The sequence below is a fragment of the Zeus faber genome (assembly GCF_960531495.2).
Source record: "Zeus faber genome assembly, chromosome: 3".
Taxonomy (NCBI): domain Eukaryota; kingdom Metazoa; phylum Chordata; class Actinopteri; order Zeiformes; family Zeidae; genus Zeus; species Zeus faber.
Window position 1 is genome coordinate 21,905,423 of NC_137190.1, and position 26,233 is coordinate 21,931,655.

The 26,233-nt window shown below is 42.2% G+C and overlaps 4 protein-coding genes across 5 annotated transcripts; 1 reads left to right on the forward strand and 3 right to left on the reverse strand.

Annotated features, from left to right (window-relative positions):
* Nucleotides 1–10,232: 10,232 nt before the first annotated feature.
* On the forward strand, nt 10,233–12,716 carry LOC307227735 (intraflagellar transport protein 88 homolog; the record flags this gene model as incomplete). Its single annotated transcript, XM_079997159.1, has 1 exon — nt 10,233–12,716. One exon carries the CDS (start codon nt 10,233–10,235, stop codon nt 12,714–12,716), a length of 2,484 nt encoding a protein of 827 aa, XP_079853285.1.
* A 3,321-nt stretch (nt 12,717–16,037) lies between these two features.
* On the reverse strand, nt 16,038–19,211 carry LOC307227757 (serum amyloid A-5 protein-like). 2 transcript variants are annotated; one of them, XM_079997181.1, is made up of 4 exons: nt 19,172–19,211; nt 16,914–17,010; nt 16,676–16,814; nt 16,038–16,589 (listed from the first exon to the last, which is right to left on the reverse strand). In XM_079997181.1, the coding sequence occupies exons 2-4, from the start codon at nt 16,996–16,998 to the stop codon at nt 16,451–16,453; spliced, it is 363 nt and encodes a 120-aa protein (XP_079853307.1). In that variant the 5' UTR covers nt 16,999–17,010; nt 19,172–19,211; the 3' UTR covers nt 16,038–16,450. The 2 variants fall into 2 exon arrangements, with proteins under 2 accessions (XP_079853307.1, XP_079853306.1); XM_079997180.1 differs by lacking the exon at nt 19,172–19,211 and adding an exon at nt 17,132–17,208.
* A 2,060-nt stretch (nt 19,212–21,271) lies between these two features.
* LOC307227756 (serum amyloid A-5 protein-like) lies at nt 21,272–22,228 on the reverse strand. Its single transcript, XM_079997179.1, has 4 exons — nt 22,166–22,228; nt 21,945–22,041; nt 21,707–21,845; nt 21,272–21,620 (listed from the first exon to the last, which is right to left on the reverse strand). Exons 2-4 carry the CDS (start codon nt 22,027–22,029, stop codon nt 21,482–21,484), a joined length of 363 nt encoding a protein of 120 aa, XP_079853305.1. The 5' UTR covers nt 22,030–22,041; nt 22,166–22,228; the 3' UTR covers nt 21,272–21,481.
* A 2,957-nt stretch (nt 22,229–25,185) lies between these two features.
* Nucleotides 25,186–25,733, reverse strand: LOC307227759 (serum amyloid A-5 protein-like; the record flags this gene model as incomplete). Its single annotated transcript, XM_079997183.1, has 3 exons — nt 25,186–25,324; nt 25,411–25,549; nt 25,649–25,733. The coding sequence occupies 3 exons, from the start codon at nt 25,731–25,733 to the stop codon at nt 25,186–25,188; spliced, it is 363 nt and encodes a 120-aa protein (XP_079853309.1).
* Between the last annotated feature and the right edge of the window lie 500 nt (nt 25,734–26,233).

The following is a 26,233-nucleotide window of genomic DNA, read 5'->3' on the forward strand; positions in this document are numbered from 1 at the left end:
TATATATGTGTGTGTGTGTGTGTGTGTATGTATATGTATATATATATATATATATATATAGATAGTAATTGATTAAAAACAACGTGCGTTTTTTAAATTATGTGTGTTTTGTCATGTTCTCTATGTGTCATTGCTGCTGCAACACTGGAATTTCCCTTTGGGCATTAATAAAGTATCTTTATCTTATCTTATTATTCTATATATTGCAGCTGTAAGTGCTTTCTATATGTCTGCATGTCTGCTGTTATCCTGTAAGAGGGATGCTTGGATCTGGTTTTGATAACTGTCAATGGCGGAGGGTCCGGGATGGAGGAGGAGGCTCTGGCATATTTTACTTTGAAAATTCAATATTAACATATATGTGACACAAATATAACCCTTTTTATTCACATTTCTTTACTAACAATTAAAAAACAATAACATTGTAATGCAGGGGGAAGACGGTGAACACTGCGGTGGTGGTTTGACAAAGAATACTGACAGTGTACCACACACACTTTTATACCCACATGTTGGGGACCACCAGGGGTCACCTGGACGGCATTAGCGAAAATAGAATATACTGCATATTCATATAATAACTGCCTTTCATACCTTGATGTTTTTTGTGCTCTCTTTGGTCTGAATGGATGTGTCCATTGGTGCTTCTCTGAGGGAACGTTTTGTTTGTTTTCCCAGAGGGACAAGTTTAATTGTTTTCACCAGGACCCCCTTCCATTCTTGGGCTCACCTGCAGCGTCGCAATGACACCACTGACGGCGTCACAGTCTGATGACTCCCACCACAACCTTCACGATGCCTCGGTACGTTTGATACCGTCCATACTCACCCAGCCAGGCCGGGCTTTCTCATTCTCAGCTGCGAGAAAACCTGCCTCTTAAAAAAGAGGGTCCTCCATTGATAAATCAAAGTGTGTTGATTGCTAATGAGCATGTTCCTCTCCCATGAATATCTCAAGTGGCTACCTGTCCGATGAGCTCTCTCTAAGGCTCTCTGAAGGACATAATGGAGAAGTTGTGAGAGGGGCGGGGGCGAGGGAATAAATTAAAAAAAACGTCATTATTCTTAATACGAGTAACGAAACGAAATACAGAGAGAAAACAACAATTAATGATGACAGTATTCAATAGAATAGCAGAATAGCCCGGTCCAAAGGAACACGCTCTTCCCTTTTTTTAAAGAGGAGATCCGTAGATGACGATGTAACATGGCAAGAGGATTGGAATGGGCCGTTTAAGGAACTCAGACAAACATAATATTGCTGAGTGATATTATTTGAAACGGTAAGCCCTGGGCCACGGCATTGTCTGCCTGGCGAGGATCTTAATGTAAGCTAAACACACCAGTGTTTCTGTGGCCATTAGGTTCCACAGCACAGCTCTGTGCTCTGCATGGCAAATTGAGCTCCGGCCTCCTCATTCTGAACCTGCTGGCAAAAACACATTTCTCTCCTTAATCAATAAATTTACCCACCTGCCCCGATTTAGATCGGTGTTCAAACACTCCATCTCACTCTGGACGTCTCTCTATTCCACTCTTTCCCTGTTCCTCCTTTTCTATTAGGGTCTCGGTTTGTCTTCTCACTATTGAATAAACTTCCCCCTTTTTTCTTTTAACAAGATTTGTTGTCGAGGAAACCAGCTGATAAATACATTTCCGCTTAGACTTGCTATCCACAACATTATAGGAGGTGTATCAACACCTCGCACAACATAAGAAAATTAACACGGGCAATTCAGCCATACTGTGGAAAGCAAAGATCATTTTTAGGCAATACCTCATTATAACCATTGTTCATTGAGAACTTTTTATATCTATATATGTGTGTGTGCGTGTGTGTGTGTGTGTGTGTGTGTGTGTGTGTGTGTGTGTGTGTGTGTGTGTGTGTGTGTGTGTGTGTGTGTGTGTGTGTGTGTGTGTGCATGTGTCTCACCCACTGAGCACTTTATTAGGAACACGATACTAATACTGGGTAGGGCCTCCTTTTGTTCTCAAAACAGCCTCAATTCTTCTTGGCATGGATTCCCCAAGATGTTGGAAACATCCTTTGAGATTCTGGTCCATGTCGACATGATTGTATCACGCAATTCCTGCAGATTTGTCAGCTGCACAATTCATGCTGCCACTCTCCTGTTCTATCGCGTCGTAAGTGTTTTGTTAGATTCAGATCCGGTGACTGGGAAGGTCACTGAAGAACACTGAACTCATTGTGATGTTTATGAAACCAGTTTGAGACGACCCACGCTTTGGGACACGATGCATTACCATGCTGGAAGCTGCTGACCCGCATCTGCATGATATTCTGCATTGCACTGCTGCCACACCATTGGCTGATTTGATAATTGCATGAATAAGGTCTACATCTGTTCCTAATAAAGGTGTGTGTGTGTGTGTGTGTGTGTGTGCGTGCGTGCGTGCGTGAGTGCGTGCGTGTATTTTTTATTTTCTAGTACCTGTTGAATGATTTAACCTTTAACAGAAACAGTAGTATTCCTCTAATAGCTATTATGCTCTATACGGAGTTACCTGTAAAACCAAAATAATTCACGGCCTTCCAACATGGAGCTGGAACAAAGTTGACTCAGTTAAAAGTACATATAGATAGATAGCCAGACCTTTGAGCCGTATGTTTATTGTTTTCATAATAAATGCTTACTAAAAGCTCACTACAGCAAAAGTAGCATGCAACCTTACCTCAAACCCTCCCCGACCGCTTCACTTGTACCAAGATTCAAGATTCAAGATTTTTATTTGTCACATACATATACATACTTCCATACATATATGCAGTGAAATGTAATGCAAGTGCTTTGGCAAAGAACAAAAAGAGAAAAAAGAAAGCATCTCCATGCATATACAATATACATACACTTTATGTATAGGTCTCTGAGATCCCCAAAACATGTTTTTGAAGTTCCTTGCTGAAAATACCACTCAGGTTATGCATTCTAGCCATTCTAACATATCTTTATACCATCCCGACCCACATGTGTGCGCACAAGCACTGAAAAAGTGAGTTTTGCATAATCGGTCGCCTTCAACCATGAGAAATATACAATATTGTATGGTGAAAAAGTGCCTACAATGATGACAAAGGTATTTCACAAACTCAGACAAACTTCACATTCTGTCAATGAAATGAAATGAAAATGAACAATTGAATTAAACCCCGGCCATTGCAGTTCTTATTCATTAACTTCTCCCGAGCTGAAAATTCTGGTTTCAATAATGAGTGCTGCTGAGGAAATATAGCTTCTTATCAGTAAACACTTAAGAAAGTGTTACCTTAGGATGCTGTGTCTAGCTGATAGTTCCTCAAACGTCATTAAGACGTCCTCTGTGTAAAGATCTTGAATTTTCCCAAGTCCATTTTTAGCCCACAGTTGGAAGCCTGCATCAGATTTACCAGGTGCAAATAAAACATTTTCCCAGATCGGGTGGAAACCAGATAAAGAGCCTGATACGCACATGTATTTTTTCCACACCAAACCACACCTTGATCATATTGATTAGCATAGTTGGTTTCTTAAATATTTCAGTTCAGCTGAGCGTAACTAGGGGTGTAAAGGGATGTTGATAGAGCTTGATTCCATATCCATCCACACTGGGATCCGTTGAAAAGAAAAACGTTATTATTCTTAGCTGTGCTGCCCAGTAGTACCATAGTCGGTTTAGGCATTTTGGCCCCCCTCTATCAAGTGGGAGATAAATAAGTGAAAGGCGAATTCTAGGGTGCCTTGCATTCCATATGCACTTCGCGAAAAGTTTTCTCATCCTTGAAAATATATAAGTAGCTGGCGCCAGGGGAATGTTATGAAACAGGTTAATTAATTTTGGTAATATGCCTATTTTTAGTATATTTACCCTTCCAATAAGAGAAATAGGTCAGGACATCCAATGATCTATAGACCGTGATACAGACTCCAAGACAGGTTCATAATTAATGGATACAATCTTGTCTAATAGTCTGGCAATGTCAATGCCAAGATAAGTGAAAATCTTTGAGAGTTTAAATTTAAGGACATGTACACTTAGATTCTGTATCTCTTTCTTATTGAGTGTCGTAATTGAGGATTTTGAAGCATTTATTTTGTAACCTGAGATCTCCCCAAAGAGTTCTAATAGAGCGGGGATAGAGAAGTCTAATCTCTTTAAAAACAAGATGACGTCATCTGCAAAAATTTTGATTCTATGGTTTCTCATCTGAATCCCATGAATATGTTTGTGGATTCTGACAACAACTGTCAAGGTTTCTATCACCAGGATAAATAGAAGTGGTGATATAAATGGGAGCCTCGAGAACAATCCGTGCTTAATTTTAAAGCTGTGAATACCAAATTGTTAGTTTGCACGTAATTGCTCATGTAATAGCTTAGCCCAGTTACAAATCCACTCTCCAAACACAATGGGCGTGATGACGTTAAACAGACATGATCGCTCGACTCTGTCGAAGGCCTTTTCTACGTCAATTGAAAGAAGTGCCGTGTGTGGTGCCCCTTGTTGACTGTATAACATATGAATTACCCTTCTGAAGTCACGGAAGCCTTGTCTTCCCTTTATAAAACTGTTCTGGTCCTTCCCCACAATAGAAGGGCGTGTCGCCTCCAATCTTCTCGCTATAACTTTGCAGAGGATCTTTGTATGAGAATTCAGTAAGCTGATAGGGCGTTAATATCCACATTTGGTTTTAGATTAACCTGGCATTTGTGACAGAGCTATAAAGGCCTCTCTCCTTGAGGGTGGAAGGAGCCAAATGTATAAGGTCTATAAGGGTTAATTCCCTGGATAAAGCAGTGTATCGGTTTCCTCGTTTGCACCTGAGTAATACCCAAGCCAGAAGTGAAGTGGCCAGCCATAATGTATTTGCCAGGAAATGTTATGATTTTCCGGAAGGGACTGCTGTCGAGTGCTGGGTCATCCCCGTTGGGGCCAAATACTGTACTGTGGTGTGGGGATGGTGGGGTGAGCAGCCACACTTCACCTGGATCTAGGTGACTGGGATCAGTGTGGCTGCATATCTCTTGCTCGTAGGGTTGGTTTAACGAGCAGCAGGTAAAACCGCCATCCCCACACACACTCAGGATAGGAGCCCTGTCATGTCACACCTCCATCTGCTCCTGGCTAATTCCATCTGGCCAACTCTACAGTAAACTGTTTTTTTCAACCCCCCCCCGTCTTCTGTGTCTCTGTGCCAGAGGCCCCTAAAAAAGGCCAGTTGGGTGGTGTGTGGTAGGCGAAACTGACAGGGACCTGACAACTGTGCAGCGCTGGCCCGACACCAGCACCGGGACACAGCTCGAAACGGGGACAGTCTTGGAGAAGCCGGAACGTCTGGTCACTGTAAGTTAGGACCCCATCAATTTTCTGATGAAAGTCTTGGTTGAGGGACGTGGTAGCTTTGATGATATCTGCGCTGGTCACCTTCCGTTCGCGTTTGCCATCTGTGTCGCTAGCTCACATGGCGTCTCCGTCATCGAGTACCGATTCTCGCGGATTTTCCTCGTTAGACGCCAGTTCCGTTGTTTCAACGCCGCCATTTTTTTGCGCGCTTCGGCATATTCCTTTCCTCGGGACCCCATGTTAGTTTGGTACAACTTCTTCAAGGATTTTGAGGGGCGTGGTTAATAACGATTCATTCGAAAGTTGCGACAAGAGCCGGAGAGAGCGCGTCGGTCGGACAGTCTGACAGCATCGCTCTCTCTCATCCTACTTAGCTTCAAAAGGGGAGGGGAAATGTACCGTTGGGTGTAACGGTTGTACCGTTCAATACATATTCCGGTTCCCAAATGTGCGTATGTATTCCGTGATCACTTTGAGCGGCATATTGTCTTGGCGTTGAACGTAGCCTAGTCATGTGAGAGCACAGCTTAACAGTTGTATCAGCATGCAAACGCTCTCAGGAGGAGGTCACTTGTTCACCGGTTAGCATAAATTGGTCAATAATTTATTATCTATTGCACGGTTGCTATGGAGATGCAGAGAGTTGCTAAAGATAGAAAGGATAAACCATGCACGCAGGCAACGAGGGCTAATGGGAACACCGTATCCGAGAATGTTTAATGGATCACTTTGGGATGTCTTCTGTAGGTTTTGGCCTTAGGCAGAAAACAGGATATAATTCACTGAGATTTGTCATCACATGCAATACCTACATTTTGGGAATTTGGCATTTTTATATAAGCACTGAAGAATTGTTTACGAAAACAGTAGCTGCAGAAGTTTTCAAGTGTGTCTGTATGTGCTGTGTTCTACAGGCACCTACAGTATAGTATACTATTTGTTACTATTTGAGGATATCTTAAATAATAGATTAATCATGTGTGAGCCATGCAATGCCATTCATTTACCAATCCACTGTCCAACCCATGCCTGAGCAGCATACATACAGCTTGATTTCTCACTGAGTTGAAAAAGGCACAGTTATGAAGAATTGCAACGGTTTAATACTCTTTGACCTACAAACATGCACAATATCTATTTATTTATATTTGTTTATTATATTCATTTCGAAATGATATTTATAATTGTTGTTATTGTGTGTATATTTTAATCATTGTGAATGATACTCAATTAATTTACTTATTCTTTACACAATTTCTTACAGTCTATATAATTTGAATATATATATATATATATATATATATATATATATATATACTGCAATGACAATATGACAGACAATATCAGTGCAACAGCGTACAAGCCAGGAACAAAACTCCAGCTTTGACAAATGAAAACTATTTAGTTTTATATGATATATTAAGCAGAACTATTTTTTATATCATTATAAATTGTGCCCCAAGTCCCTGGTGTTAATGGTGTTAAAGGGTATTAAATAGAATCAAATGATGTTCTTACTGACCCGCCATCGAGTTTTGTGGTCTTGTGGCGGATTAATACACACCGATATTAACACAAACTGGAGTTTGACAAAGCCTCTCGAAACTCCCACAGCTTATTTCCCAGATGTCCTTTGGGAAAGTACATTTGGCCGTTTGCAAACTCTATGTGACTCTTTAATTTTAAAGTCATTGCTGATAGTCGAGAGGAGTCTGCAGTACACGCGAGACAGGATTAAAATAGATGCAGGAAGCCTTATCAGCAACAGCCTCAGTTTGTCGCTTCGGCGTCTCATGTCTTATTTGCATGAAGTTGAACTGAGCTCAACTTTGTTTCGTCGCTATACGCTGTCGCTTGATGTCGTTGGCTGCCATGGAGAATAAATGAGATCCTGACTCTTTTGTCTGAAAAAATATATTCATATATCTTAAACTTATAAAATCTATGAAGTTTCTCTCCACATGCAGAATTTGGAGAAATATTTTCTTCGATGTTAAATAAAAAGCACAATTGAATTTAATTTATTACCGAATGGTAGGTTAAGATTAGAAAATCCACAGTTGGTGGCACAGTGTCTTAACATGAATGAATGTATAATTTTTTTGTATTCAACCATTAAATGCATTGTATTGAATGTCATATATATCTGTCAAACCCACTCGTCATGGAAACGCATACATAAGGGTAATTCCCCACATAGCCCCGCCCCCCCGGTTGCTGTGGAAACAGGTTAGTCATCATCATATGATGTCCTTGTTATGTCACAACTCTCCCCCCATAAAGCTGAGTGTTTGGCGGGCAAGGGATGAAGAAGAGGAAGTCGGCCTACCCTGCCTCCCGTTTGGGGTGGGGAGGGCTCCCGGGTGCACGGTGAGGAGGGAGGATGCCAGTTGAGGATGCCAGCACACACACACACACACACACACACACACACACACACACACACACACACACACACACACACACACACACACACACACACACACACACACACACACACACACACACACACACACACACACACACACACACACACACACACACACACACACACACACACACACACACAGCTTGCATGTTCTTCTGTTGCTGCTCTCTGCTTCTGCTCATGATTGTGCACGTCCAAAACGAATTCTTCTGAATTCTCTCTTCTTCCTCCGTTATTTAACCTCCCTGTCGATATCACCCCCCATGATAGTCTTCAAAGACCTCATCATGACTCCACGTACTACACCAGACTCAACCCCAAGAATCTCATCCAAATCAAAGTCGTACCTGTTTGCCGTAGGGCTGGGTATCGATAGTCAATACCTTTAAGTTATCGATTGAAATAACCCAATACCAAGTAGTATCGAAACTTCTCCGGTCAAACGATACATGCATTCGATACTTTTTGCACCCAGATCGAGAAATAAAAAGACTCTTTGTATGGTTTCCCTGGCAGCCAATCACCATAAGTGTTTTTCGATCTCATTAATTAACGTGTGATAGGCTCACTACCGCAGCAGCAGCTACAACAGTCTGTTAAAGCATTGGTTCACAGTTCTTCAAGTGTGTCTTAAACCAACAGTCAGGTGTCCATATGAACAGTGAAAGAGGTTTTCCCTTGCTCTAATCATTCCTCCTGTACTGGCTATGTTGTATGTATGTATGTTTAAAATTACACTGCCCAAATACTTCATTGTACAGTTTTGTACAGATATTCAATAAATATTTCAATAATTTGAACACTTTCAAAATGTATTTGTGTGAAAATAATTTACATGGGGAGGAGTGGGAGCATTTTACCATCATGTGAATGCTTCCATTCACATGATGCAGGCAGTAGGCAGTAGAATAAAGGTATCGATCGAAGCACTCTATTGGTATTGGTATTACTTTCGGGGTACTGGTATCGTCATTTTTCAAACACCCAGCCCTAATTTCCCATCTGAATTCCACATCCATTTGTTCCCTTCAGTGTCTTTGACACCTGGCTATTACATGCTGAACTGACTCTTCCTAGCAGTATTCAGGATTTCCTGTTGGATGTTTCCCTTGACTAAACAGTGTGTTGTTCAACATCTCTTTGTGTCTATTCCTCCCGCTACTGTGATTTGCGCCCAACTTACTTTGTATGTTGTGCAGATGTCCTCACTTTCCCTCTCCATTCCAGTAATCTTGCCACCACTGCTATCCTATATAATCCTTTTGCTTCGGCCTTAGTCAAAGCTATCGTTAAATCAATCTAATTTCTTAACTAAGCCTCTTTAACCACTCCATCCATCTCTTTATTCCCCCTCACTTGCGCATGACACGGAACTCAATACAATGACTGCTCTTTTCAGCCTTATTCTGATATATTGTGTTTTTCTATTATTATTATTATCTACTGTACAGTAAAGAATATCAACTTTATTTTTTCCTCTGTATTTTACTTTGAGTCAAAGACCACCCCTGAAAATCTAAAACTAGTCACACTCACCAATTCTCTTCCATACATTTTCAACTTCATATTCTCGTCTACCTTCTTAGTGAAAATTACTACTTTGTGTTTAACCGTAGAAAACCTAAATTCCCATGTTAGGGCCCACTTTTCTGCATCATTAATTCCTTCTTGCTCTTCTTTCACCACATGTTGAATGTTTCTTTCCCTCTTCCACATTGCCCCATCAGCCGCAAAAGGTGACCTACTTAAGTGTGGCTGTATCATATCAAACACATTGTTGACCAAAACACCAACAGACGGATCACACTTCCTTGTGGCATCCATTTTCACCATCATATTTCCTTAATATGTCTAATTTTGACCTAGATTGTCCTGTCCATGTAAAACATCTCTAATCCAATTAAACGCTCTCCCTCTTTTCACTTTCAACTTGTCATGTGTAATTCGTAATCCTTCTCTCCACAGCATATCACATGCTCAACATCGGGAAACACTGCCACTACCAATTCCTTGCTAACTTGTGATTTCCTTACTTCAGCCTCTAGACAAATAGGATGCAAGCCACCATTAAAACCCAAGAAGAAGCTGCCGACACAGGAGGAGGAGTGAGTGAAACACACACACACACACACACACACACACACACACACACACACACACACACACACACACACACACACACACACACACACACACACACACACAGAGTGTATAGAACAAGCTATTGTATAGAGAACTCATTGGTTCCATATACAAGAGCTCTTCTTACACAACAGTTATACAGCAGGAGGAGGGTGGTAATGCAACAGTGCCGCCACAACAACCCAAAAAGAAGCTGCCATCACAGACAGAACAGTAATGATTTCCCTGCTAGAGGAGCAAATTTTAAGAGTTTTTCTTTAAGCTTAAATCCAATGTTTGCCTATTGATTCTCCAGGAAAACTTTCAATGTGAATAATCCATCATGGAAAATGGAAAATGCCTTGCCGAAGAGGAGGATGATCTTTATTCAGGATACAATGACTACAATCCAACGTTTGACGCCGAGGAGCTTGACAATGATGAAGGATTTCAACAAGCAGTGAGAACCAATCAAGGCAGGAGGCCCCCTCTGACTGGCACTGCTATTGGGGGATGGTCAATCGGAACTTCCTTTGGATCTAGGATTCCTATGACCTCTTCAATGGGTAGACCTATGACTGGAGCTGTTCAGGATGGAACAGCCAGACCCATGACTGCAGTGAGAGCAGCAGGCTACACGCCATCACTAACCAGAGGCTTAACATTTGACACCCTGGGCCAGTCAATAGGACCTGCACCTCCACTGGAGTCCAAGAATGATGACACGCCAGAGGAGAAAATTAAGATCCTGGAGAAGAAGGTCAACGACCTGATTGAAGAGAGCTGCCTGGCTCACAGCCAGGGGGCGCTACAGCTGGCCCTTGAGAAAGCTAAAGAGGCGGGGAGGAAGGAGCGAGCACTGGGTGGAGAGCGGGAACAGTGTGGAACTGCAGACCACATCAACACAGACCTCACCTACTCTGTGCTGTTTAACCTGGCCAACCAATATGAAAATAACGACATGTGCCCAGAGGCTCTCAACACCTACCAGGTCATTGTCAAGAACATGTTTTATAATGCAGGCCGATTAAAAGTCAACATGGCCAACATCTACGTAAAGCAGAAGAACTACCCAAAGGCGATCAAGCTCTACCGCATGGCGTTGGACCAGATCTCCAACTACCACAAGGAGATGAGGATAAAGATCCTGCAGAACATTGGCGTGGTGTTCGTCCGCATGGGCCAGTACTCAAATGCCATCACCTCTTTCGAGCACATCATGAGCGAGAGCCCCAACATCAGGACGGGGTTCAATCTCATCCTGTGCTACTACGGCACGGGGGACATGGAGAGGATGAAAAAGGCCTTCCAGAAGCTTATTTCCGTCCCATTGGGAATAGACGAGGAGTACAAGTACATCCCCATTAACGATGACGCCCGTGCCAACATGGTCATCGAAGCCATCAAGAACGACAAGCTTCACCAGATGGAGCGGGAACGGAAGTCCCTGGCTGAGAAGTTCATCATGACGGCTGCCAAGCTCATCGCTCATCGCTCATCACGCATCGAGACCTCCTTCACCGCTGGATTTGACTGGTGTGTGGACATGGTGAAAAGTTCTCAGTACATTGAGCTTGCAAATGACCTAGAGATCAACAAAGCCATCACCTACCTGAGACAGAGAGACTTCAACCAGCTCGAGGCTGTGGAGACACTGAAGCCGTTTGAGAAGAAAGACAGCAGGGTGAAGAGTGCTGCAGCCACCAACCTCTCCTTCCTGTACTTCCTGGAGAAAGACTACGACCAGGCCGACCGCTATGCAGACCTGGCTATGAATGCTGACCGCTACAACCCGGCGGCCCTCATCAACAAGGGCAACGCAGTGTTTGTCAAGCAGGACTACAAGAAGGCTGCAGAGTTCTACAAAGAGGCTCTGAGGAATGACTCTTCCTGCACCGAGGCCCTTTACAACCTCGGCCTGACCTACAAGAAGAGAAATTGTCTCGAGGAGGCTCTGATCTGCTTCCTGAAGCTCCACGCCATTCTGAGGAACAGCGCTCAAGCCATGTACCAGCTTGCTAACCTCTACGAGCGTATGGAGGACCCACAGCAGGCCATCGATTGGCTGATGCAGCTTATCAGTGTGACTCCCACAGACCCCCATGTCCTGGCCAAGCTCGGAGAGCTGTATGATGCAGAGGGAGACAAATCCCAGGCCTTCCAGTACTACTCAGAGTCTTTCAGACATTTCCCCTCCAACATATATGTGATCGAGTGGCTTGGGGCTTACTACATTGAGACCCAGTTCTATGAGAAGGCCATCCAGTACTTTGAGAGAGCCACACTCATTCAACCCACGCAGGTCAAATGGCAGCTGATGGTGGCAAGCTGTTCCAGGAGAAGTGGAAACTACCAGAAAGCTCTGGAGACGTACAAGGACATCCACCAAAAGTCCCCCGAAAACATTGAATGCCTGCGCTTCCTTGTGAGGCTGTGTTCTGATATGGGTCTGAAGGAGGTGCAGGACTATGCCACCAAGCTAAAGAAGGTGGAGAAGATGAAGGAGATCAGAGAGCAGAGAATGAAGTCTGGGAAGGAGGCCAGTGCCAGTGGCCGCAGGCCAGAGAGCAGAGAGGGGAGCACTGGCAGTGACAGCGGCCGTAGCAGTCGGAGCACCAGCTCCAAAGGGGAACGACTGAATGCCAAGCTGAGGTCACTTCCTGGTTCCAATGAACCCTATGAGGCCAGCAGCCCGAGAGAACTTGATGCCTCCTACATCGACCCGCTTGGACCTCAGATGGAGAGGCCGAAGACAGCGGCCAGAAAACGTCTGGAAGAGGACGACTTTGCCGATGAAGAGCTGGGCGATGACCTCCTGCCAGAGTAGCTTCTTCAACATCCTCCAGACTGTATTAATTTACTTTTGTTAACTTTTTGTAAACCCATATCTGACTTGAATCAAAGTTCTTTTGAATTTTTATGTTGTTGTCGTCAAACTGTGACACCTTAAAGTTACATATTTGTTAACATTTTGAAGAATTGATTCTTTTTATTTTGGTTGTCTCCCGGCAAAGCACCGTACAGTGCTCCAGACTAGCCCTCCTTCTAAGGGGTTCGATAAACTCTGAAAATAACTCAGGCTAGTTGTCGAGAAGATTCGCCCAGATGCTAACTGTGTACTTTGTGTAGCTCCCCCCATCCCCAGCTTTGGCTATACTCTATAAGTGACCTATAATCGAATACAACTTGAAAGCCATTCCAGTTCACGACAGCTCTTCTCTAATTGAGTGCAAGTTGGTGTGGTTGCTGGAAATTTATTGAGAAGCAAATGTACTTTTGCCCCAAAGAGATATTTTTACATATGCAACGCTACAATAACCATTCAGATCCTTTTATGGACAGTTTGCTAACATTTAACCATTAAACAAGGATGGTTATCAATATTTGACTAACTGTGTTCTATTCTAAAAAGTTATGATAAAGCCGTTACTTTAAATGCAGTTATAATCTTTATTTCAGCATAAGTGTTACAGCAGAAAAAAGTAATCAATACATAATAAAGACAGGTTATACATTTCAAGATTCAAGATTCAAGATTTTTATTTGTCACATACATATACATACTTCCATACATATATGCAGTGAAATGTAATGCAACGCACCCGGTGATAGCACACAATAAGTCCTAGGAAAAAGTACAAAAATAAAATAAAAAGTAGAAAATTCCTTTCTATAGACCGACTAACTGACTCCTAAAACGTAATACAGTAAGTGGAATACTTATAGAATAAGATAAAAAATATATAGAATAAAATACAATAAAAAATAAATTGAAATAAAATGGAATAGGTTGAAGGAATATGGCTATGTATATACAGATATGTGCATTTAAAGTGGCATGTGAATTAAAGTGGCATGTGAATGTGAATAGTGTGAGGTAGTGTTTGGGATAATACAGCACAGTATACAACAGTACGGCGCAGCAATACGGCATCACGAACAACCCTGAACAGTGATACAGTATGCGGTACAGTATGCTACATACAGTACATACTACATACAGTTAGGACCCCTGGTGAGGTCAGCGTTGACAGTTCTGATGGCTTGAGGGAAGAAACTCCGTCGCAGTCTCTCTGTTCTCGCTGCGTGACTGCGGAGGCGCTTGCCTGACCGCAGCAGCTGAAACAGTCCGTTGTTGGGGTGATGAGGATCCTTCATGATCCTACGGGCTCTGCTACTACACCTCCTGGTGTATAACTCCTGCAAGGGGGGGAGGGTAGTTCCAGTGGTACGTTCAGCTGAACGCACCACCCTCTGCAGGGCCCGCCTGTCCTGGGCAGTACAGTTCCCAAACCAGGCAGTGATGTTGCCTGTCAGGATGCTCTCCACTGCTCCAGAGTAGAAGGACTTGAGGATCCTCACCGAGACCCGGAATTTCCTCAGCTGCCTGAGGTGGTAGAGATGCTGCCTCGCCTTTCTCACCAGAGTGTCTGTATGAACAGTCCATGTTAAAAATAACATTTTAAAAATAATGAATTGAAATGACTAAAATAATAAAAAACACCTTTACCTTCACTACACTTTACCTTTTCCCTACGGTCTGATTCGATCTTATTTAGAGAGGAAAGAGTTGCTCCGATCAGGAGGCCTCGCTCCCTCTTTACAGCCTGCCTTTTACAGCCTGCCTTTTACAGCCTGCCTTTTACAGCCTGCCAGGAACCCAGGTGCTATGACCCAGCAGACCACGGTACCCTGGCTCCATTGATGCCAGAGCTGGTAACCAGAGGACGTTACAGTCTCTCTGTCGGATCACTCCAGTGACTAAACCGAACTATCCTGGAACCATCAGCTCGTCGACTGAGGGTTTCCGTGTCCAATTTTCCAAGGAGGTCTTAACCTAGAGGAGAAAATTAAAATAGGTATGTTGTGTGTTTCTGGCTGCTGCTCCGTGCACTCCCGTCTCTGTCTCTCCTTCTGGACTCCTCCGCCTCACTCCGGGTCTGCTGTCATTGGCCGTAGCTCCTTGCGTCCCCTCGATCCCGACACGACCAGATATGATACCTGCTTGATATCTCAGCGAACGCTCTGTGAGCAGTTGGATTCGCGTTGTGAGCAGTTCACGTTTCTCGCTCACGGGAGCCTGCTTTGATTTTCCTCCGATCCGGGGTTTTGTTCGGCGATCTCCAAAAACCTGTCGTGGAAAATCAGGCCAAAATCAAGTAGCCTGAACATGGCATTAGATCTCTCCCACTCTGAAAGCCCAAGATGGCCGACCATGTTCCACCCTCACTAGAACTTCACATTATGTAATTACATTACATACAATATTGCTTTGCATTTCGGATTTCCCATGGCTGCTTTCGTATACATTTTCCACTGAATCAGTTTACACAATACAGTTTATCATTTTAACCAGTCGAAGTGGCTCATTTGAGGATAATCTCCTCCGTGCTCTGACATCTATTTCCTCGCACAGGTCAGCGAGGATTTCAACACTCTCTTCCTCTGCTTGTAGAGGGATCTCAAATGCTGGTACTTCCTCTTTCCCCTGTGCTGGCTGTGGCAGTGGTACTGTGGCTCTCTTTAACATCAGTGGAAGCCCATCATTCGGACATGTTATAATGACGATTTCCGAGGGAATTATTGATGGAATCCACAATGAGGTTACTGACAAACATCAAATCCCTTTCCTGGAAAATAACAGTGATTCCTGTTTTTCCTCAAGAAGAGAGAAACAAGGTCTAGCAAATTGATAAGGAAATCCACGATTTATATAGCTTGAATGGTTTGATGGAAATGTAGGATATGATTTGGCTATTTAATTTGTCAATATTAGGACCAAAAACAATACACAGAATTATGGTGTTTGTCATAAAGGCAGAGTGCGCATTTGTGACCATTGATTAACCTCCAGCTCAGAGTTCAAATAAAACAAAAGAATACAAACTACTAATTCATTAATAATTAACCCTCTTACGTTTAGTTTTATTGTAATATAAAACTGTTGTTTATGAATTCATTATACTCCTGTAAAACACAGGAGGGAAGATTGATACTGTATTGGGGAAGTTATTCATAATTAATTAAAACTTAGAGAGACACAATTAAAAAATGACCCAATGGAGAAAAGGTTAATTGCAAAGCCACTTTAATTTTTGAAATGCTGTCTGGGTTCCTTGACAGTTATTTTAGCAACATTTAAATTTGCTGCATTTTTAACCAAGTAGGATACAAAACATTATACTGAAATAAACCATCCCGATTTACACACTCATAATAACACAATGGAAAGAACAGGAAAGGGAAACAATGAAGGGTCTTTAAAATATGAGACTTGATGGTTACTGTACTATAAAAAAGGCAGTATACTCTGAGTCTTAAAATAGATGTATATTTTCATTTATTCCCATTTTTTATGATATACACTGAAATGCAAAGGCTGAATCACAAAATCTGTAATCAGGACAATTCCAGTTCAATTACATTTCATCAACATGGAATACCAAACATGTATTGTTTCTGAATGTTAAAGATGATGATTCGTCTACCGAAGACATTTAAAGAAACAGCACAACGTTTTTTTTGCATGTAGTTTATGTTCAGTTCAATTTGCTTCCATCCTCAGTACCTTTTGGGCAGTCCTCTAGGTCTGTAGCGGTTGGGATTACCTCCATTGCGTCCCCAGCGGTTCGCTGCCTGGTCAGCAGCTGAGTCCAAATGTCCCCGGCCACTGCTTCCCTGAACCATCTCTCTGGCATTGCTAGAACACAGTCACACACATTGAATGGACCGACACCTCAAGAAGAGAATTTAAATAAATGAAGTGAGCATTTATTCATTTGATACCTGATAACTGCAGCTGCCCATCTGCCCCCTGGTCCTCTTCGGGCAGCATCATGGTTTCCCCTGGCATGAAAGTATTTGTCTGAGTTCCTCCAGTTTGCCTCCCTCATGTCACCGTATGCACGCCACATATCACGAGCTCCTGATTAGGAAAGAGAAAAGGTGTATAAAGGGATAAATCATCTTCCATAAAGCGATAAACATTTACATATTTTCTGTCCAAAGTAAGTGAAGTTGTTACCTCCAGCAGCTTCCCTGGGGAAGTTGTACCACTGGGCCTGAGTTCCCACAGCCACAAGTAGAAGTCCTGCTAGGATCAGCTGCATGGTTGGAGATGTCTATGAACAAGATGAAGAGGAAAAATGTAAAACAATACAAAAATATACATTAACAAAAAACACCTTCCTGCTTGTATACTGTAATTTAGGTAATTTATGTCTTGTTAAAAATAAGCCTTACATATTTGATAGGATTTTGATGTATCTTGCAGTTAGTTTTCTACTAATGTGCACTAATCTGTGTTCTCTTATATACTGTTGTTTTCAGGTGTGGCTGGTGAGTTTCTTCATGATGGAAATTCCACAGTTAGAAAGGAGGAGTTAAAATAACTTTCACTTTCGTCCAGACAACTTCAGGTTATTCTCCATTTGTCAATCTGTAGTTGTATCCAGGCCGAAAACCAAGCAGTGAGCACACCGTGGAAAGTACGGTCAGTGTGGCAGACAATGAAAATTGTCCTAACGAGGACCTTTTGTGTCCTTTGTTTAACTAAACGGAACAAACTGAATTTACTGGAAAACTAAAGTTCAATCTGTTGTTTATAGATGTGAAGAGATGTGAAATTGCAACGCACAAGATTAGTGGTGCTGACACCCAAGTAAAAATTAAAGTTTGTGGGAAGGTTTGGTACCTAAAAATTTACAATTGTGCATGTTGCACATGCACAATTGATGGTTAGGTCAGGTCACATCAGGCGATTGGTCAACAACTATCAGCGGTTCAGTATTGTGGATGGAGCTTGTGATCAACAATGGCTGCACCAAGATAGCGCCACGCATAGAGGTAAACTAAAACAAATTAATTGTGTCACGTATGCACAGGTTGACAGAGTACACAGATCACATGAGTCAGTTACCACCATCTGCATCAACACATCAGCATCATCTGATCGCAATAATCCATGTGTGGCAATGTAAATAATCACTCTGGTAAAGTGAGTGTCACTTTACCGTCATGTGCGAAAACCCATTCAAGCCAGCCGCTGTATGGACATTTGATGTACATCTCTCCGTGATGTTACGGCTGTTTTTTTTCTTGCAAAAAACCTACAGGTGATGACTGAAAAAGAGTTAATTCATGTGAAGAAAGTCCTATGTTGATTTAAAGATTTGTGTTACTACTTTCGGCTGCTCCCGTTAGGGGTCGCCACAGTGGATCATCTCCCTCCAATACTTTCTGTTCTGCGCATCTTCCTCCCTTACACCAACTGCCTGCATGTCTTCCCTCACCACATCCATAAACCTTTTCTTTGGCCTTCCTCTTTTCCTCTTGCCTGGCAGCTCCATCCTCAGCATCCTTCTCCCAATGTAACTCTCATCTCTACACACGTGTCCAAACCATCTCAATCTCTCCTCTCTCACTTTTTCACCAAACTGTCCAACCTGAGCTGTCCCTCTAATGTAGTCATTCTTAATCTTGTCCATCCTTGTCACTCCCAATGAAAATCTCAACATCCTCAACTCTGCCACCTCCAGTTCAGCCGCCTGCCTTTTTGTCAGTGCCACCGCCTCTAAACCAGACAACATAGCTGGTCTCACTACCGTCCTGTAGACCTTCCCCCAGGCCGGGGGGCCTGACATATTTAGGACAGAGTTATTGCAGCAGTTCTTGAAGATTTAAGAATTAATAGAGTTGCATTGCAGGTTGAGAACTTGAACTCCACTTGCAGCCAAACTCTGTCCTCGATGCAATGGCATACAAATACTCTTTGTTGTATGCCCAGTATAGTGACAGCACAGGTTAAATTCATTTAAAAAAATTTTCAGAAAGTCACGGGGGAGTGAGTCATGTGGAAAGTACCGAACAAGTAATTTCCAGAAGCACAAAGAAGAACTGAGAGAAAGGACGCTGACAGGACAGCAAGCATGAGTCACCTGGATCAAGAAGTAGCTTGAAATCTGAGACTTTGTTATGCCAACCTCTTTTCGGGAATATCAACAAGGGCAATAACCTCAATGCAGTCGCTGTTCCACGGGTGCGCCGATGGAGGAAGCGCCGCGGTAAACAGGGCGGCATTCGGATCAGAATGAGGACGCAACCATACCGTCCACCTCTTACCAGCATCCTCCTTGCCAATGTCCAGTCCCTGGAGAAGATGGATGACCTTCGAGCCAGGATTACATTCCAAGGGGACACGAGGACACGAGGAACACAACGACATCAGTTCAGGGTCCGATATAAAAATCTATCTTTGCAAAATTAAAAGCTCGTTTCTCTCACCTGCTTAATGCGATTTCTGCCCCTGAACGTCACTGCAGAGCTTCTCCATATCCGGGCTGTATGATGTCACCTTGAGCTTCACACATGACTGTTAGCTGTCATCAGTGAGTCGCGACCCAATTTTGCTTTTTATGAAGTTCATGGTGGAAAACACTTGCTCGCACAACTATGCTGATCCAAAGATGGACAGGACCCCAAATGCGTACGTGTTCATGTTCAAATAGGTGTCGGGAATGGCATCCCATGTCTCGATTCCACTCCACACTCCATGAAACGAACTTTAACGTTCTATTTTCGTTAAAAAACAGAAACTTTTCTTTTTTTGGATGTCTCCATGGTTAGCTTACCGGGCTTCGAGAGCTCAAAACAATTCAGCAGCCTGTCGGCAACAGGTGACGCATTCAAGGTGCGACGCATGTTTTGATGGACAAAATATTAAAACACGTTTTATTTCAATGTTACATGATCACCTGAATCTCCAGAATCATAACTATTACGTTGAAAAAATGAACTAAATAGAATTACATTGATTTAAATTAAATAGCCATTATTTATTCACACAATTTTCCCAAAGCCACAGGGAGCCACGGCAGAGGGATGAAAGAGCCACATGCGGCTCTGGAGCTTCGGGGTTTCCGGCCCCTGATCCAGACCAATCAAAGCTTCCCTCTGTGCCTGATTGTTTTCCTTATCCTTGTATTATGTGATGTTGTCGTTTTTTTTTTGTTTTGCATTTCAGGTGAAAAATGAAATGCTTTGATGGAATTATGAAGTCTCAAATGGTCTTATGATCTATTTTGTCTATATCTTTGGGAATATGCCAGGGAGGAAAGACTTTGATTGTCCCGATGGAGTGAAGCCACTGGGTGAAAACGGATATTTTCATTGAAGCTCTTCACGCTAAGGGACACTCTCTCACCGTGTCACAAACATCCAAAAGCTGGTACATCAAGGAGGATTCTTCCCATTACAATGCAATTACAATATCAGGTGATGAAGGCATTGATCCTGGGTTTGTTAACACATTTATGGCAAAAATAATTGCAATCGAAAGGGGACAGAGTTCAATGTTGAAATTTGCAAGTATGCTCATAGAGTTGTTTAATGGACGTTTTAATATTCATAGAATTGTGTGTAAAGTTGCTACTAACATGTTGAAAGATAAAGGATAAATGACTTGTCTAGATGCCAGTAAGTATGACATGGTCCTGACTGACCCAGTATTCGGAGCTGGTATTATGTTGGCTCACTATCTGCAAATACCTTTGTATTCTGTTTTCCATTTTGAAGGGCAAGCACTCAAATTGATGAAATGCTTTTCACTTTAAAGAACTGGGGATATCCCATGCATCTTGAGCACCATCTCTACTAAGTAAATTCTAAATCAATCAGATTCTTATTTTACACTTCTTTTGGTTTTTGGTCTCGAAAAGGTAAAGAGCTAATTTAGCCAGATGACTGACGTGTGAACTAAATGTGAGGTCAAACCACACCTCAAATTCAGGATTTGAAATCAGACGTGCATTTCCGGTCCCTGCACAAACATAAAAAAAAAACCCTCACACTCTTGCCTCATGGTAACAAGTGCTGTGCAACTTCAATGGACCACAGTCACTTTCTTCAATGTCACCCTGTCACCAAGAATTTGGTTATGTTGCTAGGTATTCAAGTCAAACATATGGATATAAGTATGTAAATAAAATAATAACAATAAACACCACAGTACTGTATACCGGGGGTGGGGGTGAAGTGATCGATCCAATTGATGCGAGAACCGATCTTGAAAACAAGACGTAGTGTCTGTTGTATTGATACTTTTGATATTGATCCGCCCACCCCTAATGGTACCAGCGAGCTCCAGCATTCAGTGACGTGGCTGTTACGCTTTAGGATTGTACTCGTAACATACTTGATGTTGAAATGTTGGTATTATTTTCTTATTTTTCTTTAAAACCACACAAACTTTCATCAATCAGATCAGAAATGATCTGTTAGAATATTGATGTCTTTGACAAACTATTGGTCCTGTAACAATCTCCATCTGTTTGAAAGAAAATTTGTAAATCTGGCATGGAAAGACATACAGGTCAATTGTTTTAGTATTTGCTTTGTATTTATTAAGTCAGACGTTTGAATGTTACAACACTTTAAAAAATGATTAAAGACAGGACATTATTTTATATTTTTGAACATAATGACCTGCAAAATATTTCTGCTATAACAATGCATGCATGCTCATTAATACAGTAGGGTGAGGTTGCTCAGTGAGTGTCTTTACACTGTAAGCTTCTTCTCAGGGTGTTTCCATCCTCAGTACTTTTTGGGCAGTCCTCTAGGTCTGTAGCGGTTGGGATCACCTCCATTGCGCCCCCAGCGGTTCGCTTCCTGGTCAGCAGCTGAGTCCAAATGTCCCCGGCCACTGCTTCCCTGAACCATCTCTCTGGCATCACTAGAACACAGTCACACACATTGAATGGACCGACACCTCATGAAGAAAATTTAAATAAATGAAGTGAGCATTTATTCATTTGATACCTGATAACTGCAGCTGCCCATCTGCCCCCTGGTCCTCTTCGGGCAGCATCACGGTTTCCCCTGGCATGAAAGTATTTGTCTGAGTTCTTATAGTTTGCCTCCCTCATGTCACCGTATGCACGCCACATATCACGAGCTCCTGATTAGGAAAGAGAAAAGGTGTAAAAAGGGATAAATCATCTTCCATAAAGCGATAAAGATTTACCTATTTTCTGTCCAAAGTAAGTGAAGTTGTTACCTCCAGCAGCTTCCCTGGGGAAGTTGTACCACTGGGCCTGAGTTCCCACAGCCACAAGTAGAAGTCCTGCTAGGATCAGCTGCATGGTTGGAGATGTCTATGAACAAGATGAAGAGGAAAAATGTAAAACAATACAAAAATATATATTTAAAAACTAACCTTCCTGCTTGTATACTGTAATTTGGTCAATTTATGTCATGTTAAGAATAAGCCTTACATACTTGACAGGATTTTGATGTATCTTGCAAGTTAGTTTTCTACTACTGTGCACTAATCTGTGTTCTCTTATATACTGTTGTTTTCAGGGGTGGCTGGTGGGTTTCTTCATGATGGAAATTCCACAGTTAGAAAGGAGGAGTTAAAATAACTTTCACTTTCATCCAAACAACTTGAGGTTATTCCCCATTTGTCCATCTGTAGTAATAACCAGGCTGATATTGCAGCAACTCCATGTAAACAAAGTCCATGTCTGCGATACACGTCTTATTGATTGTTTCTATAACTTTATTTACACAAGTTTTTCACACTGTGCTTATTTCTTTAGCTGTCAATTACACATTGTTATTCACTGTGCAAGAGTCTAGATTAAATTCAGAGCAATTTTACTCCGGTCTAAATCAGTCTTTTAGAAACAGAACTAAAAACGAATTGTCATGGAATTACGTTTCACTCACAACTTGTTATTTGTGTTACTCAACCAGTTTGGCCAAGCTGTAATACTTCGGCCTCCATCTCAATAGTTTTTGTTATTAATATGTTTAATCCTCTCAATATGCATGGAATACATAACAAGTGCAAGTTCAATTTTCTCACCTGTTTGTAAATATCTTCTGATGTCCACTTTCCCTCATCATAGCTCCCATCCAGTGTGCTCCAGTTGTCCACTAGGTGGCGCACTATCAGTTGTAGTGACCACATGTAAATCCATGAGGAAAGCCAAGCAGTGAGCACACCGTGGAAAGTAGTGTCATTTGCCAGACAGTGAAAATTGTCCCAAACAGGACCATATGTGTCCTTTTTTAAAACTAAACGGAACAAACTGAATTTACTGGAAAACGAAAGATGGCTCAATGGGAAATCCACGGATTCCCTGCTCAGAGACACAATTTCCAAAACAAGCAGCCTTTCCTTAAAATAATCTTTACTACATACATGTATATTTATCCACCAATCAGAAAGATAAAGCAGAATATTGTTGCCTTGCCAAACCTCTGGTCCTGTCAGGTGATCACTGATTAGGAGATATCACTCTTACTTTTCTGGATGAACTTTTGATATATTTTGGGTTTTCTGGAGGGAAGAGAGAGTAAATAAGACATCCTCAATGTAAGGGTCGCAACCTCACGTGGAGACAGTTTTTAGTGCACACGTGACATTTTATTCATATATTTTACATTTTAAAAATTGTTGAGTAGGTTTGAAATATATCATAATTTCTATCTTATAAATTTGGAGCTCCTTCTCTGTATACGGTATGGAACCCCAATTGCTATTGTTCGGATTTTTATAATTTCCATTCTCCTTGGCACTTTACAGAAGTGTCTGGATCAGGACGACAGCTGCAGCTCCGGACACGGTTGAGGGGTCGTTAGAACCGGGACGTCACAGACATTTCGTGGTTCAAGTTTAATCTAAATCGATCCACATACGGGGCAGAAATTAGTTAAAAACCAACAGATTATGACAGGAAGTAGCCGGATGTTCGTGCATCGCTGGCACACCAACGTTCGAAAACTTTCAGATGAGTTTGAGTTTCAGACAAAATGAGTTTCTGGTGGAAGACACTTGAGACATCATCATCCAATTCCTTATCAATGTGCAGGTTGTGGTGCCGAACATCCATTTGCGTTGTGCGTGCAGGGTGGTGTAGAGTTAGTCGCTCTGTAGTGGTTTGAGGTTACAAACTGTGTGTGTGTGTGTGTGTGTGTGTGTGTGTGTGTGTGTATGTGTGTGCGTGCGTGCGTGCGTGCGTGTGTGCGTGCGTGCGTGCGTGCGTGCGTGTGTACCATCGTACTTGTTAGACGTCGGCAGGGCTGTTCGATTGATATTTTATCTCTTTGGTCTTTTTGTAAATTAAGAATTTTTTTTCGGATCTAACTCCATGTTAGATGCAGAGTTGTGTTCCTCCTTGCTTTGCACGATTCGAGGAAGTAGTAGGATACAACATCTGTAGGGCCATAATGAGTTTCATATTCTCTGAATGAATGTGAAAAATCTATTTTGAAGGGCAAGCACGCAAATTGATGAATTGCTTTTCACTTTAGAACTGGGGATATCCCATGCATCTTGAGCACCATCTCTACTAAGTAAATTCTAAATCAATCAGATTCTTATTTTACACTTCTTTTGGTTTTTGGTCTCGAAAAGGTAAAGAGCTAATTTAGCCAGATGACTGACGTGTGAACTAAATGTGAGGTCAAACCACACCTCAAATTCAGGATTTGAAATCAGACGTGCATTTCCGGTCCCTGCACAAACATAAAAAAAACCCTCACACTCTTGCCTCATGGTAACAAGTGCTGTGCAACTTCAATGGACCACAGTCACTTTCTTCCATGTCACCCTGTCACCAAGAATTTGGTTATGTTGCTCGGTATTCAAGTCAAACATATGGATATAAATATTTAAATAAAATAATAACAATAAACGCCACAGTACTTTATACCGGGGTTGGGGGTGAGGCGATCGATCCAATTGACGCGAAAACCGATCTTGAAAACAAGACGTAGTGTCTGTTGAATCGATGCTTTTGATATTGATCCGCCCACCCCTAATGGTACCAGCGAGCTCCAGCATTCAGTGACGTGGCTGTTACGCTTTAGGATTGTACTCGTAACATACTTGATGTTGACATGTTGGTATTATTTTCTTATTTTTCTTTAAAACCACACACACTTTGATCAATCAGATCAGAAATGATCTGTTAGAATATTGATGTCTTTGACAAACTATTGGTCCTGTAACAATCTCCATCTGTTTGAAAAACATTTGTAAATCTGGCATGGAAAGACATACAGCTCAATTGTTTTAGTATTTGCTTTGTATTTATTAAGTCAGACGTTTAAATGTTACAACACTTTAAAAAATGATTAAAGACAGGACATTATTTTATATTTTTGAACATAATGACCTGCAAAACATTTCTGCTATAACAATGCATGCATGCTCATTAATACAGTAGGATGAGGTTGCTCAGTGAGTGTCTTTACACTGCAAGCTTCTTCTCAGGGTGTTTCCATCCTCAGTACTTGTTGGGCAGTCCTTTAGGTCTGTAGCGGTTGGGATCCCCTCCATTGCGTCCCCAGCGGTTCGCTTCCTGGTCAGCAGCTGAGTCCAAATGTCCCCGGCCACTGCTTCCCTGAACCATCTCTCTGGCATCACTAGAACACAGTCACACACATTAAATGGTCCGACACCTCATGAAGAAAATTTAAATAAATGAAGTGAGCATTTATTCATTTGATACCTGATAACTGCAGCTGCCCATCTGCCCCCTGGTCCTCTTCTGGCAGCATCATAGTTTCCCCTGGCATGAAAGTATTTGTCTGAGTTCTTCCAGTTTGCCTCCCTCATGTCACCGTATGCACGCCACATATCACGAGCTCCTGATGAGGAAAGAGAAAAGGTGTAAAAAGGGATAAATCATCTTCCATAAAGCGATAAACATTTACATATTTTCTGTCCAAAGTAAGTGAAGTTGTTACCTCCAACAGCTTCCCTGGGGAAGTTGTACCAATGGGCCTGAGTTCCCACAGCCACAAGGAGAAGTCCTGCTAGGATCAGCTGCATGGTTGGAGATGTCTATGAACAAGATGAAGAGGAAAAATGTAAAACAATACAAAAATATACATTAAAAAAAAACCTTCCTGCTTGTATACTGTAATTTAGGTAATTTATGTCTTGTTAAAAATAAACCTTACATACTTGACATCTTGCAAGTTAGTTTTCTACTAATGTGCACTAATCTGTGTTCTCTTATATACTGTTGTTTTCAGGGGTGGCTGGTGGTTTTCTTCATGATGGATATTCCACAGTTACAAAGGAGGAGTTAAAATAACTTTCACCCCTCATCCAAACAACTTGAGGTTATTCCCCATTTGTCCATCTGTAGTAATAACCAGGCTGATATTGTTGAAACTGTTGCTTCCTCTGCCTGACGGGGGCATGGCTGAACCCGCTGGTGCCGGACCACGCCATTCGTCCAGCCGAGGCCTCTGTGTTCCGCACCGACAGGTCGGAGGAGAAATCCAAGGTTGGAGGCCTCTGCATCATGACTAACAGCAGCTGGT

What these genes read in the sequence shown, in the direction of transcription:
- LOC307227757 (XM_079997181.1), bottom strand. Translation starts at nt 16,998, where the DNA reads ATGCAGCTGATCCTAGCAGGACTTCTACTTGTGGCTGTGGGAACTCAG. An exon ending in CCCCAGGGAAGCTGCTGGAG is followed by an intron (nt 16,815 to 16,913) that starts GTAACAACTTCA and finishes TTTCCTAATCAG; the next exon opens with GAGCTCGTGATATGTGGCGT. An exon ending in TGGGCAGCTGCAGTTATCAG is followed by an intron (nt 16,590 to 16,675) that starts GTATCAAATGAA and finishes ACTGTGTTCTAG; the next exon opens with CAATGCCAGAGAGATGGTTC.
- LOC307227756 (XM_079997179.1), bottom strand. Translation starts at nt 22,029, where the DNA reads ATGCAGCTGATCCTAGCAGGACTTCTACTTGTGGCTGTGGGAACTCAG. An exon ending in CCCCAGGGAAGCTGCTGGAG is followed by an intron (nt 21,846 to 21,944) that starts GTAACAACTTCA and finishes TTTCCTAATCAG; the next exon opens with GAGCTCGTGATATGTGGCGT. An exon ending in TGGGCAGCTGCAGTTATCAG is followed by an intron (nt 21,621 to 21,706) that starts GTATCAAATGAA and finishes ACTGTGTTCTAG; the next exon opens with TGATGCCAGAGAGATGGTTC.